The sequence below is a fragment of the Mixophyes fleayi genome, chromosome 4 (assembly GCF_038048845.1).
Source record: "Mixophyes fleayi isolate aMixFle1 chromosome 4, aMixFle1.hap1, whole genome shotgun sequence".
Classification (NCBI taxonomy): domain Eukaryota; kingdom Metazoa; phylum Chordata; class Amphibia; order Anura; family Limnodynastidae; genus Mixophyes; species Mixophyes fleayi.
The window spans coordinates 102841294-102864190 of record NC_134405.1 but is presented as its reverse complement, the minus strand read 5'-3'; the positions used below and the strand labels follow the sequence as shown (position 1 = coordinate 102864190).

Below are 22897 nucleotides of genomic sequence, written 5' to 3'. Positions count from 1 at the left end.
CAATGTGTGTGTCCATATACTTACATACTTTGAAATCCTGCCATCCACAATGGTCTTTTGACAGTTGCACTGTCCATACGTCGTTGAGAATTCTTTGGTCTGAACCTTCCCCCTTTGTCCCCGAGATGAAATGGTTGTTTAGATGTATTACCCCCAAACCGTTGAGAATACTGCTTATTGAGGAATACCTCCTGGCTTCCTTAAAGTGTTGACAAGTTATTGAGGAGGAAACCCAACTTTTAGGATCCTGTGGCAAGTGATGGGATCTACCTCCTGTAATCTTTAAGACCAACGTCTCTCCAAACAGAAGAGAACCTTCAAAAGGAAGGTTAGACGATTGTTAGACTGTGGGTCTGCTGCCCAAGGACATAACCAGAGGGCTCTTGCAACTACCGCTGAAGCCATACTCCTGGCAATCCCTTTCCTCATAATGTCCATACTTCTAAGCAAGTCATCTCTACTGATTTTCTCCTGCGTATCTTTGCATAAGGTATCCATCCTGAGTGCTCTTAAGGGGACACCATAACTATCCCTGACTTGGGGGGAGGAAAACAAAAACCCATAAAGCAATATACAAAATTATTCAAACTTGCCGTCAAGGATTTGATATTATAGAGTTTCCAAAAAAAAAAAAAAAATATCATCATCATGGTCACACTAACATTTTCAGTCCCACTGATTAACTCAGACTCCAACATCTTCCGCAACATATCTGTTACACGTATTTTGTTTTTTTTACCATTCTGACTTTAACATTTTACTAAAAAGGAAAGAAAACAATGGCACATGAAGTGACAAAATATTTTATTGTTCAACTTTCCATCTGAAAAACTAGAATCTATAACATAACGAGTAACATTTTAAAATATTTCGTACCACCGTGGCTTGGTACTATTACAGTGGCTACAGCGTCATTGGACTTCTTAACCAACAGACTGGCAAAGCTAAGGAGGACGCAATGATATAGAAAGGGGCCATTCAGACAAGTCTCAGTCCAGGAGAAAGGGTGCATCTATTGAGAATTAAAGGAAAGTTAACTTTCAACAGGAAGTGTTACATAGGTTTTGGGACCTGGTTGTCCGTAAAGCATTTCCTGTAATAATTCCGTACAAAAATAAATGCACTTTTTTTTGTGGTTGCTGCCATTCTGTCAATTCTTATTCTTGACAGTGTTATGTTTTAATCTATTATCGCTGAACACTATTTAAAATTAAAAAGGCTACCCCTTCCCACACTAAATTGGAATCAAGTACTTCAAACCAACCCCAAAATATCCCATCATTAATCCAGACAAAAGCTCCTTAGGAAAGCAGCAAAAGATGGCTCTCTTCAATGATATCCATTGTCAGCAGATTGAGATGACTTTAAGATTAGAGACCTCTTCTTTTATGTGCAATAGTATTAAACTGTAAGCCCATTTAGAACTGGTGGGATGTAGTAGTGTTTTGTAACAGAAGAACCCATGCAGGTTTTCAGACGTCTGAAACTGCAGACACTTACTAATCTTTCCTCTTAAAGCATCAACATGACAGATATCAAATGTTCTTTGGAAAAGATTTCTTTCCTTCAGTTCCCCCTTCCCTATCTGGTATACAACAGACAAATATGTAAGAAACATGTTGCTGGGGAAGGAAGTCCACCAATGCTACAGATTTGCACCAGAAAATGACCTATTTACGGTGATCTGTAAGATGGACAGCCACATAAATACTGCAACTACAATAATCAAACAAAACATTTCAAGGGTAAACATATTTTGCAAAGCAAAACTAAAAATTGCAGCTTTATAAACGTTGGCTATTGTTTTGTTTATATATGTTATACCAGAAGTAGTAAAATATAATAGAAAAAAAAAAATACTAAATCAGGTAGAGGTTCAAACTTTGAAGATTAGTGGACAATTTAACATCCAATAATAATTTATGGTACTTTCGGTGTAGAAGTCTTAATAGTTTCACACCAGAGCTCTCAAATATTTCTGCACATTTGCAGTATGAGAATAATGACTATAGTGCAACAGACTTTATAAATAAAATGAAAAAAAAATATATAGATTACAACCAACTATGACACAAAATAGTATTGCAAACCTCATAGCCACATGTGCAAAATTGTGCTGATCAAGTCAATCTTTTGAAGACTAGCTTTAAAATTAAATACTCTATTCTAGGCTATGGTCCTTTAGCTTTCAAGGTCCAATGGCAAGAATGTCTCCTACAGGCCGCCCCTCAAACAATTTTTTAGGCAACTTGCCTACTGGGTCAAGCATCAGACAGAATGTAAGTTCTCTGTGCAAGAAGAGGTTCACAGGAGTATGCATCACCATTTTCTGTGGTTACATTACATAATGGAACAGCTGGGATCCACTGTTGGGTGAGCCTAAAGAAAGCAGAAGAGGAAAGAGACACGATTAATACCAAAGTGTGCTTTTATAACACAGACCCCGAGGTCTAGGATATTACATATAAGAAAGTGTTTTTCAAATTTGTGCCCATTAACTAATCCCAGAGTTTAAGTAGAACTATTTAGTATAAAGTGACAAGAATTCTGTAATCACATGTATGATGCTTCCCATTTTTACTATTTTTCAGTCTATAAACTTTCTCTGAAAGAAAAAACACAGTAATGGAAACAGAAGCAAAGTGCCATCTTCACCCATAGTTTCTGAAAAGTTCTGGCTATCATTTTAGGCTCCAAGTGGTATACTTCAGTAGATATAAACTCTGGTGTACATAGGAATACTACCTACTGTGTGGTAACAACCAACCCAAATCCCTCCAATAATGGTCACTTACGAACGGATACATGTTTATTAAATCTTCACAGATCTGTTTCAAAGAAACCATATATACTAAGGTTACATCAGAAGTGATGTTATCCGTGCAGTCTTCAGTAATAGATTGAGGATTCTTCTAGCTCTGTATAACATATTTACCAGTTTATAATATCAAAATAACTCAAAATTGGTATACATACTGGGGATAAACCATAGTAACATACTTCCTAGCTTACTTTCCTAGAGGACATATCAAGAGGCTATAGAAGGACACAGAGGAAATTGCTTGCACACAGCCATTACTGTAATAGATATGTAAAACTGTGTATGAGTATGGAATCTTTTGTATACATATCAGGATAGAGCAACGCACTTCTGCATAATGACCAACCGATTAGGCAGATTTAGAACATCGTTCGTCTTATACTTATCTTCAGACACAATACAATTCTCAGCTGCAAGGCATGGTGTGTAAGTGATTGTACTTGTATCGAATATACACTAAGTGGCCACTTTCTTAGGTAGACTTTCTAGTACTGGACTGAAACCCCTTCGCCCATAGAACAGCCTAAATTCTTTGTGGCATGGATTCAACAAGGTACTGGAAACATTCCTTAGAGATTGTGGTCCATGTTGATAAGTTTTCACCAAATCCCAAATATGCCCTATTGGATTGAGGTCTGTTGACTGTGGAGACCCTTAGAGTGCACTGAACTCATCATTGTGACCGGATGGACTGCCTATGCCACCCTGTCTGTTGTTGCTGGGAACCAGCTGGGCTTACTTTGCCACCGTTCCCTTTCCTTTTTGCAAATGCACCCTCTAACCGCAGTAGAAGGGGGCTTACAAATGCTTCCACTCACTATTACTGACTCACCTTACTGGTATCCTGTAAGGGATTCCTTCTGGGTAACTGTCACTGCTAGTGTACCCCCTCGCTGGTACACCTGGGCTGGTACCCCTGACTACTTATTATGGATCAGGGTAGCGGTGGATGGATCCCCCCCTGGCCTATCACACTGGCCAGCTGGGTAGCGGGCAGAGCGGTAGTGATGGGAAGCTGGGTCCAAACCTCAGACAGCCGGGAACGGATTAGATTTTTGGTCTAATCTGTAGGTCACAGGATTTTTAGCATGTAAGAGGTTTTCAAGCAGGTCTTTGAAGCAAGTGATGTTTATTTGCAGTCACACTGATTGAAGGTACCAGTGATCAGGTCAGATGGAACATGAATGATGATACATTTCAGTGTACAAGGTCTCTCTTTTTATACAGTTTGGACACAGCCTCACAGGGTAAGCCAGCCCCCTGAGGTCTGAGTTATTTTTAGTATCAGGATACGTTATGTTTCTCAAACATGGATTTACATGCAATGCAAAGCTAACAATATTTACACTACTCTGTTATGTGCTAAAACTTGATGCTTGCATTATCTGAAATGCAGCCATGCCAGACAGCGGCCCCCTGCTGGGTATACAGGCTAAACAGGTGTTTGTCACGTCACAGAAAGACTTACTTAGCATTTCCTGCTATCAGCAAACAGACTTCCTCTAGCAAAGTTACAAACCCAAATAATGACAGTTCCATACAAAACACCTCCCAATGTAACACAAAAAGCGCATTTCAAATTATACATTAGTGCCTGCACCTCTGATTGAAATATATTTCTACAATAAATTATTTCTACATGATCCAGCCACAAATAAGTTATTTATAAGTGATCCAGTCACATGCACATGTCCAATCAGCTTGAGAGGACATGTGCAATACTCAGGTTGGCTGTGGCATTTAAACCAGGCCTGTCCAACCTGCGGCCCTCCAGCTGTTGTGAAACTACAAGCCCCAGCATACTTTGCCAGTAGACAACCTGTTGATAGCTGGAAGGGCATGCTGGGACTTGTAGTTTCACAACATCTGGAGGGCCGCAGGTTGGACAGGCCTGATTTAAACAATGCTCAATTGGTATTAAAGGGTCTAATGTGCGCCATGAAAACATTCTCCACATCATTACACCACCAGTCTGCACCGTTGACACAAGGCAGGATGAATCTATGTTTGCACAAAATTCTTGCAAAATCTACACGTCGCAGCAGAAATAGAGATTAGTCAGACCAGGCAACGTTTTTCCAATTTTAACTTGTCCAGTTTTGGCGAGCCTGTGCCCACGGGTTGGGTACTAAATTTCGAGTCTGAAAAAGACAACATTACTTACCCCTCCAGCGACATCCATTTGTGAAAGCGACAGTATTATTACTGCTGTTAAAGGGCCAATCCCCTTTAACAGCAGTAATAATACGGTCGCTTTCACGAGTGATGTCATTCTTTGGAAACGGACACTGGGTGTGTGTAATTTCTGACAGGTCAGTTTTTCCTACAGTCGTCCCGCTGAGGATGTGGGGAATGTGTGCTTCAGGATGACACTGAAGGGTAAGTAATGCCGGTGTGGTGGCAGTCGGTAAACGACAACCACCAGTGCCCACTGTAACCTAACTTTCCTGTTCTTAGCTGACAGGAGTGGATCCCAGTGTGATCTTCTGCTGCTGTAGACCATCCAACTTCAAGGTTCAATGTGCTGTGTATTCAGAGATGCTCTTCTGCATACCACTGTAGTAACGCCTGGGTTTTGAGTTACTGTCGCCTTCCTATAAGCTTGTAACAGGCTGGCCATTCTCCTTTGACCCCATTCATTAATAAAGTGTTTTCACCCACAGAAATTGCCGCTCGCTGGAAAGTTTTGTTTTGTGCACCATTCTCTAAACTCTACAGATCTTTGTGCCTGAAAATCAGTTACTGAGATGCACATCCACCCTGTCTGGCACCAATAATCATTCCATGTCAAAGTAACTTAGATCACATTTCTTCCCCATTCTGGTGTTCGGTGTGAACAACAAGTGAACCTCATGTCTGCATGCTTTTATACAGCGAGTTGCTGCCACATGAGTGGCTGATCAGATATTTTTTCATTAACAAACAGGTGTACAAGTGTACCTAATAAAGGGGCCACTGAGTGTATATCGAATATAGATTACATTCACCACTATAAAATGGTGGTGGAAGAGAAAGGGGGGTGTAAGCGGGAGGACCATTCAAACACAATCACTTATCTTCTGATCGGTCCTCCTGCTCCCACCTCCACAGCATCACACAGCTCCTGTTTTCAGCCGGGGATGCGAGAGTCACCGGAGAACCCAGGGAAAAAGCGGTGCACAGAGCATCCTCGGGGGTCTTGCTACAGTAGTAACCAAGCAGGCAAAGTTTATGTAAGATGACATGACACCAATTGACTGGGTATGGATTATTCCATCTTATGTACATGAAATGGGTAAGGCAGAACAATTTCACCCAGATATGGTTAGAGTCAAAACTATCTAACAAGTTAGCACACAAAGGATGACAGGACATACAAACAGTCTCAGCAATTTTTAGAGCAAGACTACTTGGAGTTACATAGGGCTGTGGGGTGGTCAACTGTAAGTGGGCCAAACCAGAACACGGTCATGCACATGCCATGTAATGGTAAGGTATAGCAAAGCCATGCTGGTCCCATGCACTAGGCTACAGCATGCACACGATGATCCACACAAGTGGCCTCACCTTCTGCATCATGACACTAAACAACATTTCTTTTTTCTTCTTTTGGGCTGAACGACCAAAGAAAAGTTGCATAACATGTAAAGGCATATCAAGTGCTTTGGTCTGTGTCTGACAATTGCACTGAAGTGTCAATAATAAAATAAACAAAAAAAACACAAAACCTCACCTTGGATCGAAACTCAGATAAATCCTCATCAAGGAATTCCTCATCAGTTTCACCTTCTTCTCTCCTTATTCTAAACAGGGTTCGTTCAGCACATTCCTAAGACAGATGTTCAAATAGAATTCACAATATACACAGCTGAAAATAAACAGTGCTTAGTGATGACAGCACATATTGGTATTGTAAGAGATTAGAAACTCTCAGCTGTAGATATGTTTATGTAAAGTAAAACAAAGAAACATGGCTGGTATCTCTGCATCGCATGTTTATTTTCTTAGCTTTAAGAAAAAGTTGATAATCTTTTCAATATTCCTAAATGAAGGGTTTGCCCAGGAAAATAGCCACTAATCTCTTGGCTGTGCCACCTATAGTGGTCACACAGATAGTAGAGAGAAACCATGGTGTTGCAGCATCAGAGCCCAGTGTATACCAGCTGTCTGTATGGGCAGCACAAGCAGTACAGCATGGAGATCAATGGATGCCGTTTCCCTGGGGGCTTTTCGAGTTGAACATGGATTTGAAACAGATAGTGTGGACTAGCCCGAAGGGAATATATCTAGCATGTTGACTGATTTATTAGTTATACACCTCACAAGTGTTCATCATCTGGCAATGATACTAAGGCCATATGTACACATACATCTTTATAATATGTTCACCAATGTTCCATATTTTGGCAGGGGAATGGAAGAGAGGCCGATACCCACACAGAGATCACTGATCTCTATGGAGAGAGATATCAGAGGTGCCAAAGCAGACTACAACACAGAGACTGGAGAAAGTAGAGCATGTTATAACAGTACCTTCTATGCTGTAACTTTTTTACGATCTCTTTATTAAGAGACTTTGTTTTTGCATTACATTACTAAGTCAATAGGCTTGTTTTACAAGCTTTTTCCATTAGCAGGTACATTTTCGGTCAATTTAATCTCACCTCACTAGTGGAATCCATAAGCGTGACTTTAACATCGTCCCCTGTTCCCCAGGACTTTTGGGATTTCCAGACCAAATCAGAGGGAGGATTGTGAACAGCTCCAGCACCTGATGCCCATATCTGTCAGAAACATACAAATCTATGAGCTCCTTCATATTAAAACCTAGTTAAACAGTAGATAAAAAAAACCTGTGCGCCATCCTGTGTACCAGTAGAGCCCATTCAAACTCCAATTTCCCTGTTGGGAGTCCAGCACCAATAGGAGAGCAGCCAGTCATGAAACTGCTGCAGGACTCCATCACAAGTGTCAGCACACAGGTACCTGCTTTCAGAAGAAGGGCAGAATCTGATAGTGGTCATCCGAGCAGAACCTCGCACGCCTGGCTGTCTAGCCAAATATAGCACCCACATATTAAATTACAGGGAACCTGTGTTTCCTCAGTAAGGCTCTTCATTGAAGCACTGTACAACAGTGGAGGAGGCAGCCAACTGTTAACACAAATTGGCCACTATATCTATCACAATCACTATAAAGTGTAAGACAGGGTTTGGGTTTGAGGCATATTTTACTTCGCAATACGTAGCCTGGAGAACCACAGAAGAATGCTGCATAAATGTATGACATCTAATCTAAGAGAATGTATTATTTTAGTAAAATGATGTCAATGTAAATTAACAAGCATCCAAATCTTAAAGGGCGCACAGTGGGGGCAGGCATTTTGTGGGCTCAACCACTATTTAAGACAAAGCAGCATATAGGACCATTAAGAAGCCTTGCCATTACTGAACCACACTGGGACTAAGTCCTGCCCACTTGTGTCACATGATTTTCAAAGTGTTCCAACATTCCCATGAGTTTGGTTCTCTTAGGACAGTTCCAGTTTCTGCAACTGGAAATCTATATATAATAATTTGAATGTTCAGACTAACAGATAGAAATAATAATTAAGATAACATAATAGGAATTAGAATAACAGTCCTAAAATAAAATTACATGGAATAAATCAAAATAACAGTTGCACCCCCCAAAAAGGAAGTAAGGTATGGCTTTAACAGACTGAAAACACATCCCATGGATGACCATTTAAGTGGTGCCCTATGAACGCAGAGAACTCAGCCAAGGCAAAATACAACTAAAAATGTGGAACACCCAATGGCATCTCTTGTTTGTATTTGTTTAGAGAATGCAGCTAGTAATGCTTATAAGGAGGTCATTTTATAATACAATCAATACTGACTAGGTGCAGTAACCAACAAGACTCCAGTACCCCACTCAGCAACGGGAGAGAGGAAGCTATCCACATTGACATGGGGGGGTATTACAGCTTAATGCATAACAATTACAGATGACTATATAGTAACCTTTATCTATAATTTGACTATACAATAACATGAATAAGCGGCTTCACTGTTTCTACCATTTGTGATTGTAATGGTCTTATTTAAGCCAGATGCATTTTCAAAATGGCAACTCACATCAACCACACACATGTAAACACAGATATGCTAAATTCCTTGAACATAAACAACTATGCTCATATGTACTGGAAAAAGCCACACACGTGGCATACTTTATTTGTTTTATTAATTACATGTACAGCTGTGTGGTGAAACAAGGTATTATTATCACTGTAACCTGTCTGTCCTTTGTGTCTCACAAAATGTGGATTATAGCATGTACTTTTTATAGCCCTTGCTTTTGTTCCACAGCTCAACAGAGTACAACTGCAGTGTCTAATTACATGTGGATAAGGGGACATTGTAGCTTACTGTAAATATGTATATTGTTTATTGTATATTGTTAATGTGTCAGAGAGGTTGTTCTTCATTATCCTTAAGGTGAAGCCAGGAGGGTTATGGGTAGGGATCAGGTACAAGATACTGGCTAGGGGGAAGGCTAATTAGTATCCACTGTTCTCTCAAGACTACTCGACGTTTGGTCTGCAATCTGGCAGGGGAGTTTCTGTGGAAGTACAGCTCATCTCCACTCCCCTCTCCAACTACCTAGTCCAGGACTCACCAATGTTTAACAAGGAGAGGCCTAGGGGTTTGGCCAGAGAGGGGAAAGGACTGTGGAAATTTAACGCTAGATATAAGGAACCATTCCAAGGGGGGGGGGGGTGATGTTCATTCTGGGAATATATGGCTGCAGGGTGGCTGGTGACTGCCAGTGAAATACATCAACAGATCCATGGGTCATCAAGTCTGGACAGCCAGATGACTAACTCCTTAAGCCAGTGGGGTAAGGGACAGATGATGTGGTAAACCTGCCTGGCATTTATTTACTGTGTGTACATAATATTCTAGCGTTTTTATTACAATAAATGTACTGTTGTACTTTTCTAACTGCATTTGCTTGAGTGACTAATAAGCACCTTGGAAGGTACTGGGTAGGCATCCCTGGCATAGGAAGGCATTTGTGGGTGGCCAGAGTGGAGTGTGTAGAATTAGGCCAGAAAACCTGGTATCTTCACAAGCTGGATAATGATGTGTATTTATTTATTAACTAATAAGTAAAAAAAACAAACAATGTGGATTAGAGAACTGAACAATGTAAGCAATTAAATGTGATATTAAACTGGAATACAAACCTGGATTAGGGCTTTGCCTTATTGGAGTTATACTTACATTAACATGCTGTCCAGCTTTCAGGGTATAGCGGATGGGAAGCTTATAAGTAATTTCAGGAAGGCTTCCATGCTGTCTTCTAATTGTCCAGCCATTTAAGTGTTGATCCTGTGTTAAGCAACAAATTATATTTTATTATGGTTACCATTCAATACATGTGTCATCATTCTACCTGCTATACAATGACTCGTAGATATACTAACATTACATAAAAGTATAAAGGCAATGAGGGCCTTCTCCCAATAAATTATATAAAATAAAGCCACATAAGTAGCACAACTTCCAATATCATCATTTCATACAGGTCACAGAGCAGCACGTTTTCATTTTACAAAATCAATCAGCTGTTTGCTAAACATTTGCAAATTAAACCATGCAGATAAGTTGCAGATCATAGGACATAAAGCAAATACCTCATCTGAATTGTTCACAAGCTTCAAGTACTTTCCTTCCGGGTCTATTTCTTCTATAGATACCGGTCCTGATGAGGAGGCCTCCTGGATGATCTTATACCCCGGTCTGCACGCGCCACTGTCGCCCTCCTCCAACTTTCTCTTCTTCCCCCGCACTACATGGCTTCTCTGACTTGAGCTTGTTCGAGAAACTCTGGTTCTTTGAGAGGGGCTTGGTGACAGCTTCAGCCTAGATGACAACATTGTACGATGTTAATGTGTAAGGGTGAGCACCTAGTTTCTAATTGACTTTTACCAGTGTGTTTCTACTAATCCACTACTAAAAAGAACCTTCGGTCAAAAATACAAGGATGAGCGGGATATCCATGTCCTGTGCGGTGCGAGCATAACAAGTCACCCACTGTTCCACATGCAGGCTTAAAAGCAATTTCCACCCCTAATGAAAATGACATGATACTATAAATACAGTCTATAAATTCAGATACAATGAAGACCTTATCACTGTGCGTGTGTTTTCATTACAGTAAATGGAGTCAATGTAATCACACAGCAGATAAAATCACAATGAACGCCATAACCTAATGACTGGTTAATAAGGTCAGGCTCACCTCTGCTCTTCTCCTTCCAGCATCTTTCTGTAGGCATTTATTTCCATATCTAGGGCGAGCTTCACATCCAGCAACTGCTCATATTCTTCCAGCTGTGACTGCAATTTGTGCCTCATCTCCGACACCTCTCTGTCCTTCTCAGACATTTGTCTCCGGTGCAGATCTTGTGTATGGTCCAACATCTCCTGTAACTCTCTTACCTTATTCTCCAGTGCAGAGTTCTGCCACAAAAACAAACCAACAACTATATTTTCGTAGGCGTTACATTCACATACTGTCCTGATCCTCCTACATCTGACCAGGACAACCTTCCCACCATGTGGGTTAATAAAAAGGTGCAAACAGAGTTTTGTTTCTCATGGGAAAGTAAACAAATTGCCTAGAATACACAAGTTATGGTAACAGATGTATAAACAAAACTAATGTTTTTGCTTATAATGGGCATTAGAAGTCACCTTGGTTTACCATTATCTGTAAAATGCATTCGGGCCGAGCCCTTGTGTCTTTGCTGCTACCAAATATATTAATCTTGTATCGCTGATTGGTACCCATTTACTACATACATATTCCCTACAGAACACCATAGTTCTCTCTGTGTGATATAGACTATATATTGTTTCTTTACCAATTCTGTCTTTTATACTCTCCCGCCTGCCTTCCATCTTGACTACTGTATTTCTACCTTCATTCTCTGTTTACCATTAAAAGTATAAGCAATGCTGCTGTAATTGTAACAATGCCATCATCTGATTCTTTGCATTTGGTATTTGTTAAAAACTCAGAAACAATCAAGTACAAAACAAGAACTATATGTTCTTTGTTGATCCTGTCGGGTACATTTCAGCATCATTTGCCCACTATGCCATAAACCTCTTCACCCCAGTGTCAAAGCCCACAGTCTGTCTTTCTATATGACGACATTTCACCTGACACATGGCCGACCACTCCTACAAACACTCCCTGTCAAACTCCGCAATGTGAAAAAGCGTCAAGCACACAAAAACAGACCTAACAAATTTATGACCGAGGAAGTACCTGCTTCTGATACTGGCTTAGCTGTGACATAAACATGTCCATCCTGAGTTTTGTAGACAGGATCTCTTCTCTGGTTGCATTTGCATAATCGCTGTTCTTAGCGGCTGCAAGTTGTGCATTCTCCAACTGTGGATACACACAAGCAGACACATTACTATGCAGTAACACAAAAAGAGCTGTACCTCTACCATTATGTTAGAGAGAATGTGCCAACATAAAACACGTAGCATGGAAGCACACAGTCAACTATAATCATCAATATTATAATTATTCTGTGTGTGCAGCTAGCCGAGACAGCCATTATCTTTATAAAAGCACCAACAGATTACGTAGCGCTGTACATTTACTTGTAGATTATTATTGGTTTCAGTAATTAAATATCCTCACACCATATGTGGAGTACCCAAGAAGGGTTTTTGGGTTGGTATATTTGGACTTAATCCCTGAATGACAAACTCAAGGTACATCAGCTCAGTTACATATAATAGAATACACAGTTCATCTAGTTCCAATTTTGGTGGACAGAATTAAAACTTAATATAATGAATATTGTGTATACTAAAGGGGATGATTTATAAAACCTTCTAAAAAAGAAAATTTGAAGTGTTGCCCATAGCAACTAGATTCTAGCTATAATTTACTTAGAAAATTATAACTAGAATCTAATCAGTTTGCTATGACAACACCTCCACTCTTCCCTTGTAGAAGGTTTGATAAATCTATCCCTAAGACTTCATATAATTGCTATATTATGAAATTCTATAAAAAAAACAAAGTAGGAACACTAATGTTGATCTCTGAAAGCTATCCTACATAGGAGGAGAGGGCACTATTAACAAGATATAGGCAAATTCCTACGGCATAGGCCAACTTTTAAAGGATAAGCACACCTTTGTGGACCTTGTTTTTTCTAAATAATTCTTACTAGGCCACTATTTTTTTTTTTTCAGAAGCCCCTACCTAACTAAGTTAGTGAGAGTATCTACCAGTACCTGGCTGTGAAGAATGAAGAGTGAATTCTGTACTTGGCATACACACAGCACTCCAACCTCACCCCGCATCCCCTCTAAACAGCATCATCTTCCCAGCATCAGAATTTGTGAAATGTATTTCAAAATATTGTTGGTGAAGATGATGCCATGGTGGGGGCCCAGGCACATGAAGAGCATATGGAGAATAGTCCAAACCATTTACAGTGGCAGAACCAAACTATAGTCCAACTATATGACCCAAGCAAACGGTCACATAGATGTCCCAATTTTCCATTTAAAAAGCTGGGAGACTTGGAACAGAAAGAATGTTAATAGATGGTCACATCCCCTTCAAAATTTAAAGACACACTTTTCACAAAAAAAGGAATAGGCGCACTGCATCTGGGAGTGGTATCTTACTGATCGCCGAGTCCAATGTCTTTTACCCCAACATGAGCTGAGCAGGTTCTTCCAATGAGGCAAGTTAAAAATGATGCTCTCTTGCACTTCAACTATTTATATTACTAGCTCCGCAACGTACAGATATTTTTTCAGCCAATAGGCCTATACCTGGTCTTGTTCTTTCCTCGTCTCTATTTGTTGTTGGACCTCACACTCTATCAACCTGCTTTGTAATACCAAATCGTCTGCTTCCTGCTGCTCTAAAATCTCTCTGGTAACTCTTTTATAATATATCTGTAGGTATAAATATCTTATATTGCATCACATACAATAATGCACCGATAACTACAGTGGACTATAAAATGTATCTGTACTTTTATGCTATTTTTCGATATTGTGATCAAATGTTAATACGTGAAGATCACCGGTTTTTCTTAATACAGATCTTTAACAGTTGTTACACTATGCTTGGTAGCTTGGTTCTGCAAAGTAGAGTGAGAAGACAGCTGTCCATAATGGAGAGGTGTTGGCATTTGAACAGACAACGGGAGTAGTGGAGGACAGTAACATTTACCCATGCAATGCCCACATGTAGTCTATATACTAACTTTTGTTTAAGATGCAAAAACCCTTTAACAATAAACAGCAGGTAACCATAAATAAACTAAGCAGGTAAAACGGATTGTCCAGGTGTGCCCCCACAATATGGTGTGTTCATATGGCAGCCCTGTCTGTCCACCACCTGCCCCCTTCTACATCAGTACTACAGGCCAGTAAGAAGCAATAATGAAAGGACATAGTTATGCCCAGGTTGACTAACAAGCTCATTACTGGTCTTAGAGGAAAGTAGGGGAACATGTGGGATATGTACAAGACTCTCTCTTGAAAGGGACGCACCCCCTCCACAGTGTTCTTTTCTTAAAGCCAACTTTTACCATTTGTGTGGCTGGTTGTAGGACAATGTTAAGCCAATATAAATCAACCTTTTCAGCATTACTACTTTATAATTCACGGTGCTTGATGTCCTGCCTTCAAAGCACATAGGATGTAGCTCAGGAAACAATAATATTATTATTATTATTATTATTATTATTATTATTATTAAGTGTCAGCTTTGCTTATTATCACATATTAAATTACTTGATTTTGGAATGAACAAAGAAGGATAATCAACATCTGACAAATTGAATAGGCAGAGACAATGACACATTAAAACATATATAGGCAATAACAGACAATATCAACTGGAAAAATTAATACAAAATATATGAGGAAATATGAATTAACATTCTCCAGAATAAAAATAAAACCTAAAACTGTAATTGACACAGAGGCAGATAACCAATGAACTGTAGAGATTAAGGGGTATATTTACTAAACGGCGGGTTTGAAAAAGTGGAGATGTTGCCAATAGCAACCAATCAGATTCTAGCTATCATTTATTTAGTGCATTCTACAAAATGAAAGCTAGAATCTGATTGGTTGCTATTGGAAAATCTCCACTTCTTTAAACCCGCAGTTTAGTAAATCTAGCCCTAAGTGACAATACAGTGCAATATGTACACAGTGCAATATGTACACAGCCATGTTCTCTTCTCAGTTCTGGAGAATATTAGCACATATACAGTATCATAAGTATGTTTACCTAGTCTACCATGAACATGCAGTCACCCTGTGGTGACGCTTATGAATGGTATGTGTGTTAATCTGCTTAAATGCATAAGTGGTTAAGGACCTTTACAAATGCTTACTAATGTAATTAACCTTACAAATGTGTCAGTAAGCAGAATAAAAGTTCAACGAGTCATACTTCCCTACACCTCCCAGACAAGAGGCTCAAAAGAAGCGAGATTGGGGGTATATTTAATAAACTGCGCATTTGAAAAAGTGGAGTTGTTGCCTATAGCAACCAATCAGATTCTAGCTGTCATTTTGTAGAATGCACTAAATAAAATGACAGAGAATCTGATTGGTTGCTATAGGCAACATCTCCACTTTTTCAAACAAGCAGTTTAGTAAATATACCCCTTAGTCCCTTACCTCCCCTACCTCTTTCCTCTCAAACACAGATTAGCCCCTTCCCTTTCCTACCGGACTTCCCCTCACCCCTTTGTTTTATTGTGAAGTTTTATTTTCATAGTGGTCTTCTTTGTTCCCTTTGTTTTTTAGTCACCCTCTCTTGGGTCACCCAAGAGAGGGCAAGCAGCTATTTGATCAACAACTGACTGTGAAACAAAACATACACTGCTGTATTATATTACATATTGCAATTTATTATATTATTCTCATGTGCACGGCTATATTTTCAAAATCAATAAATATTAAACAAAAAAAAAAAAAGGTGCAACAACTAGATACTTGCTCATTCGTGGTCTTTATGGACAAAATACTAAAATGTACATACAAGATATGGATTCTGACTTCTCGAGCCCATAGCTATATAAACTACTTAGGGTGTAGTTTGACTGAAATACCTATACTGTATATAATACAAGTCTTATGGTAGTTTTTGTAGTATGTAAAATGAAGGGTTTCAGTCATGTTTTATCCTAAACACACAGGGCTAGATTTACTAGACTACGGGTATGAAAAAGTGGGGATGTTGCCTATAGCAACCAATCATATTCAAGCTGTCATTTTGTAGAATGTACTAAATAAAGTGACAGAGAATCTGATTGGTTGCTATAGGCAACATCCCCACTTTTTCAAACCCGCAGCTTAGTAAATCTAGCCCATGGTCTGCTTCTTTAAGATACAACTATATAACAATTTATTGAGCTTTTATGCATGGAAGCAGCAATGTAATAAATGTCAATGTATTAATAAACGGATCTATTGACCAGTCCCATTTTTATTAATTAATAACAGAGTATGGCCTTAAAATTGTACCCTGAATCACCTTGGCACTAAATGTCTTCTCCAGCTGCTCCTTGTAGTCCTCGATTTGTTGCTCGTGGTCTTTTCTCAGCTCTTGCAGGGCTTCAGCTAGTTTGCTCTCAAATTCTATCCGGCGACCGGAATCTATTTCTACAATCCTGGTGTCATAGCGCTTCTTCATCTCGCGCACCTCCTGCAAAGCCCAGATATAAGAGAACGCACATTGCTAGATTAGATTTGGATGATGTACATGTTCCTAATGTTGCACTGACTGTGTAAAGGTCCTGCACAACCAGGTACACTATATAAACTGGATTTATACAGACGTGTACTTGCTAAATGAAATCTATTATAGCTAAAATACAAATGATGGAGCTATAAGTAGCAGTTAACAGCACACACAAAATTTTTTCCAAGTGTTCACAATGTGAGGACATGCAAGTACACAGCATGATCTGATCCTTTGCTCAGTCAGTCGTCAGTATTGTGTCTCTTGTTTTGTTCTGGAATGAAGGTTACTCATGGACAGCAGCCTTTACTACAATCATCACCAGTGAAAAATGTACTCCATCCATTGTTGGGCAGATGAAACATTCAAAGTTCGAAAAGTGATATTAAAGTCACAATACATAGACTAACATGTACTGACTACTGCTCTTCTTCAGTTATGGTCAAACAAATATATTCTTCAGGATTTTCCAATTTTTTTCACTATGTTATTAATGTTGACACAAATTGCAAGCTATGATAACATTTAAAAACCCTTATATCAGATGTTTCCCAGCAAAATTCAAAAACAGTGTTCTTTGTAACCCAGTCACTCCCCCATGCATTATCTATAGATGTACAAAGCAACACTGAATATAAATATAAAAGTCAAAATTAACTAGTCAGTTTAGTTATTATTTACCTGAGTATGTACATTTTTTTCAAAATCCATTTGCTCCCTAAGGGTTTGCATTTTATTTTCCAGGTCAACTCTGCAGAGCATTTCATCATGCAACTGTTTTGTTGTGTCCTTTAATATGCATTCAAGCTAAAAGAAAAAAATCCATTATATACATTTCAAATGAACATGACATTCAAGATACTTGATATAAAAATATATATCTTTAGTTTTGTCCACTGCAGCCAGCTTCATCATTTCCCTCTAGTTCTCAAACATCAGCATGGTAAGAGCTGGTTCTACAAACACTGACAATATCACAGACATGTAGTCTTACACGCTGTGAACATACTTGCAAACGTGCATGTAAATTATCTGATGCGGATAATACTGTAATATTTTTTTCTTGCATTTTGTTGCTTCACATGATTCATAGGATGAAAGAAACAACATCCGTGTTTATATACCCTAAGAACCGAGAAAAGAAGACAACATATTTTGGGAGAAAACACATGCAAGATTACAGGTTCTTCAATAGACAGCATCACTATGCTTTTTTTGGGAGAGGACAATAGCAGCATATTCAGATTAAGCAAGCTAATTATCTACTGTGAATTGTGTTGTGAGACAACTACAGCTTTCAGTGTTGTAACTGGATGTTTTAGTGCTATGAACAATGAGCACCTACACAAGAGCTAGACTGGACTCCAACCCCCACCCCATCCAATCTCACTCTTATGGTTTCTTACGGATCTTTCAGAGCTGAACAGGCTGCATCTGCCCGTACAGTCTAAGTAGCATAAATGTAAAATAAATCATAATCACAAGTTTAAAAATACAAACAAAAAAAACAAAAAAAAAACGCTGGTGTCCCATCGGCTTGGAGCCCTGGTCGGAGGCACATGTCACACCACCCTAGTTGCCATTCCGGTATCGTTAGAAAAAAGAATTTAAATATCAGGCCATCATACAATGTGGGTTGATTTTGTCACTCCCACTAAAATCAAGTGAACAGTTTCAGAAACGCACCAAACTCCCCAACATATCTCATATCAGCGAGATGTTGCGTATGGTCAAAGACTCCATTTGTAGATTCCATGGTTATTATAAAGAGATATACATTTTTGTGCCCTAAGGGGGAATTCAATTCCCATCGAATTTCCGCAGCGTTTAAACTATTACCGTTATTACGGTAGTTTTAACCCGACTTTCTCCTCGCAGTTCAGGGAGCTGCGAGCAAAAAGCCGGTGTTGAAACTACCGTAATAACGGTAATAAAGCGCATTATTACCATTATTACGGTAATAATGCGCAGCCGCATTACTTTTACTCGTAACGCGGCCAATTGAATTCCCCCTTACTGTCAGCAGAACCACAGGTAGGAAGCAACTCTGCCATTTCCTTAGGTGAAGGTAACTCGTGTCATATTTAGAAAAAAACATTTGAAAAGATAAACCATTAAATAAACAAAGAGGAGAGTAATAAGTGCTCTCACAGCAGCAGTTTGTGCCTTCAGATCTTGGAGCTGATCTTCCACGTTCCTTTTGGTACTTAGTGCAGTAGCCAACTGAGCTTCTTTTGAGTTGAGTTTAGCTTCTACATCTCTCAATTGATTTTGAGTCACACTTAAATCTGCTTCTTTTTTGCCATTTCTGTAATGAGATAAGCAAAGATTAACAGTGGAACTATGTCAGGACATTATAAAGCATTCATTGGGTGGTATTCAATTGGCCGCAATGTTCTGAGGAACATCCTGGCTGCACATTACAATTTATACGGTAAAAATATCCGCCCATTTTTGCTTGCATCCCTATGGGGTGCGAGCAAGTATGAGGGTTATTTCTGTGAAAAAAAAATACGCTCAAGGTGTCTCGTGGCCGTTTCGGAGATACCTTGCTCTGATTTTTTTTTAGAATTGAATCTCCCCCACTGTGTATATAAAACGGTTTTTCGTTTATTTTTATTTTTTCACTGCACACCTCTGTACTATATGAAGTAGTAGGCAAAACGGTTCTACAATATGCTCTTTGCAGACCACCGTGTCCACATTGTGCAAAAGCTGCATAAAGCGACAGTATACTTTTATTTACTAAATAAAGCGCCAACCTACACTACATTTCTTCAGTAAATGCATGATGTTACGATTAATACAAGCAGCCATTATAAATTGAATAAAAAAATAAAAATAAAGCTAGTGAATCAGTGCTGGCAGTTTATGATATCGCTCATTCAGAATTTCCCACAGCGTTCAAATCTTTATATGCTCTTTGAAACCCCATATCTTTTTAGATGTGACCTTATCCCCAATAACACTATTCACATTAATACACCCTCACAGCTATCCCAATCTTCACTCTGAGCCACACTCGCTCCTCTTGTTTCAGCTGGGCCCTCTTCCCTTTAGAATGTAAGCTCTCTAATAATCAGGGTCCTCCATACCCTTTGTATTCATGTCTCCATTCATTTGTCTGCCTTGTCTGTCCTTGTTTTATGTATGTCCTTGTCTTCTCTACTGGACAGCATTGCGGAGCACTGTGGAGCCTTACAAATCTATGACAATAATATTGCCACGGATTAAGGGGCTGATGGAGAATGGGGCGTTCGCCGGTTTGCATTGTGTATCTTGCGTAAAATCGATCTGCTCATGCCCAGAAAGTGGGTTCATACATATTCGCCTATATTGACCTGCGTAATTCTGACATTTACTCCCGCAACTGGTCGGAGAGGTGGGATGGGAAAGAGAAGGGACACTATAACTTCGGCAGAGTGCGTAAAGGTGTTTACGCACAAGAGGCTCATGCAGACCTGCCGAAACACACACTCTGTTAGGAGATACTTGCTGAGGACTTATAAACAATGGTGCATATGCTGCTGATGGGGACGGCTCTGCATATGGGTGTAAATAATCTTGTTTTGTGTGTTGTTTTTTTAAAGAGTAGTTTTCATGTCAGCTCTGCCCCTAATTCTCCAAACACAGATTTTGTCTGCAAATTACTTATTAGCAAAGAAGCATTTTTTCAAAGTGACATTATAAAATAAGCTGAATAAACATTTGTGGTGTTTCTTATATATAACCTGCAGCGACTGTCATAATATTGTACTCTATTAGCTAATATTATTATTAAAGCAATAACAGTTTAACTGTCCACCCAAACGCACATGGCAATAACACCCGACCTTTTACAATAGAAGTAAAACCCAAAGTGCAGGTGTCAGGTTATATGGCTGTCATACAAACAATAAGGGCTCAGGTATGTTTGGGGAGTACAGGATAGGGGTGATATACCTGGCCTGCAGCTGCCGGTGCTCCTCCCGGACCTTGCCCAGCTCCACCTGCAGCCGGGCCCTCTCGTTGGCCGTGTGGTCCAGCAGCTTGCGGGCATCGGCCAGCTCGGTCTCATACAGCAGCCTGAGGTTAGACACCTCCCGGGTGGTGACCTCCTCCTTCTCCTCCAGCTGCAGCTGCAGCAGCGACTTGTCCGCTTCCAGCGACCTCACCCGCTCGATGTAGGCGGCCAGACGGTCATTCAGATGCCGCAGCTCCTCTTTCTCTTGCAGGCGGCTCAGGCGGGTAGGGCTCCCCGGAGACTGAGCTCCGCCGCCCGCTGCCCGAGTCACGCTTCTGCTAGGAGTGGACGAAGCCATATCTTGCTCTCTATTGCTGTGGACTAGCCAAGGCCAGATAGGGAGCAGCAGCGAGGGGTGTCCCCATATATTACCTCCCCAGGAAATGTAGGCTGCCCGGGTGATGTGCCGGCGGAGAGCAGCCGCTACACCTCCATATACAGAATATCCCCAGTACTCCCAGCTGTCCCGGGCCCAGGCGGCTCAGCAGGTGCATGTGCTGTAGTCTGTGTCTCTCATACACTGACCAACACTGGCTGCACTTCCAGCACATGTAGGATCATTATACTCCAAATATCTCCAGTCAAACTGTGGTCAAACACTATTTATATATTTTGTAATAAGTTGTAGTAAATATGTATATTTTATTATTAACACTATGATCTTCTCTTCCCATTGAGCATGTTGATGATATTTTAGTCATTGTTTTTTCTACTTATTCTTTATGGAGAGTTCCCAAAAATGTCTTAAACAATTTGCAAAACATTTAATGAACACTTGGAGGGGTATTCAATTGTCTGCGAGTTTTTGTTTTTGACCGCGTTGTCATTTTAACACAGTTTTTTTTATCATTTTCCAGCGGGTTAACGTTACCCGCTATTCAATTCCATTTTTAACGCTCAGTTTTTTTTTCATGAAACAGTTTTCTCGCGGTCCAGTAGAAGGTCTATTTAAAGTATAGGATGTGCGAGAGACATCCGCATTAAAAGCTATTCAATTGCTTTTTAACGCGGCGCGTTAAACGAGCAAATATGCTGTTTTATCTCGCACCTCTTTGGGTGTGTTAAAAATAAAAAAGCTCTGAAAACTATTTGAAATCATGTAATAATGTGAAAAAAAAGTTAAACTATGTTTATCACTAATGCCTAACATGTAAAAGTTGATTTACTTGTGAAAAAATAATGAAATAAAAAAAAACATTAAAATAAATAAACAAAATCACTAATTAATTATATTTATGTATGTTTTTGGTACAAATATGTATGTACTATTGTGTTTTGACATGTATAGATGATTCTATTTAAAAAAATAGTTTAATAAAAAATATGCTAAAGAAAGTACTGTAATGTAGATATTATCAATGTGTAATGCAATCTAATATATGAAAATGTATGCAAAACCTTTTATTTTGCGTTCTACATGACTGCGTTAAAACTCCCCATAAAACTCGCAAACACAATGTTTAACGCGCATGAATTGCACGAGTTTTCGTGCTGCGCTAACTAAAAACGGGTTCTGAGATAGAAACACTGATTTCTATCTCAGAGCTCAAGAATATTGCATGTCAGTTATTCTCTAAATTTGGAACTTGGATGCATCTTTCAGTAATGTCTTGCCTCTCTCACTTGTGGATCTCACAATACCTCCCAAATCTAACTTCACACACTCATGCATTATTCTTATTATCTTTTATTTATAAGGCACCACAAAAGGTCTGCAGCGCCATACATGAAATATACAGACAGCAATGATCCACATTCCATAATATATAATACATTAAAAACAAAATACAAAGACCAGACATACAGAGAAAACAAAAAAATACACAGATAACAGTAATGCAGATCAGATTATTTACGGGACAGTGAGTGAGAGTGATGGTAATGTCCAATGTGAAGTAGACCTGAGCTCAAGAAAACAGGGCTAGGGAAGCAGGTCAAGAGGTACAGAGGGTGAATGGTGGAAGGGGAACTTGAGGAAAGAGGGCCCTGCTCATGAGAGCTTACATTCAAAAGGGAAGGGGCAGACACAAATCAGGAGGTACCGAGTGGAGGGACTGAAAGTGGTAACTGAGACAAGGGAGTTAGGAGGTGGGGTCATAGGCTTGAATAAAGAAATGAGTCTTAATGGCATGCTTGAAACCTTGGAGAGTAGAGGCTAATCTAATAGGGAGTGGGAGATCGTTTCACAGCTTGTGAGCAGCTCGGGCAAAGTCCTGGAGGCGGGAGTGGGAAGAGGTAATCTGTGAAGTAGGCAGTCATTGGCAGAG

The 22897-nt window shown here is 39.7% G+C and overlaps 1 protein-coding gene across 3 annotated transcripts; it reads right to left on the bottom strand.

Moving 5' to 3' along the window:
• Positions 1-787: 787 nt before the first annotated feature.
• On the bottom strand, positions 788-21154 carry LOC142151849 (lamin-B3-like). 3 transcript variants are annotated; one of them, XM_075207906.1, is made up of 12 exons: positions 20570-21154; positions 18779-18935; positions 17309-17434; positions 16421-16591; positions 13690-13815; positions 12149-12274; positions 11114-11334; positions 10506-10734; positions 10093-10200; positions 7465-7584; positions 6534-6629; positions 788-2379 (listed from the first exon to the last, which is right to left on the bottom strand). In XM_075207906.1, the coding sequence occupies exons 1-12, from the start codon at positions 20926-20928 to the stop codon at positions 2341-2343; spliced, it is 1878 nt and encodes a 625-aa protein (XP_075064007.1). In that variant the 5' UTR covers positions 20929-21154; the 3' UTR covers positions 788-2340. The 3 variants fall into 3 exon arrangements, with proteins under 3 accessions (XP_075064007.1, XP_075064009.1, XP_075064008.1); XM_075207908.1 differs by lacking the exon at positions 13690-13815 and adding an exon at positions 6368-6414 and having other exon boundaries at positions 20570-21153; XM_075207907.1 differs by lacking the exon at positions 13690-13815 and having other exon boundaries at positions 20570-21152.
• Positions 21155-22897: the final 1743 nt, after the last annotated feature.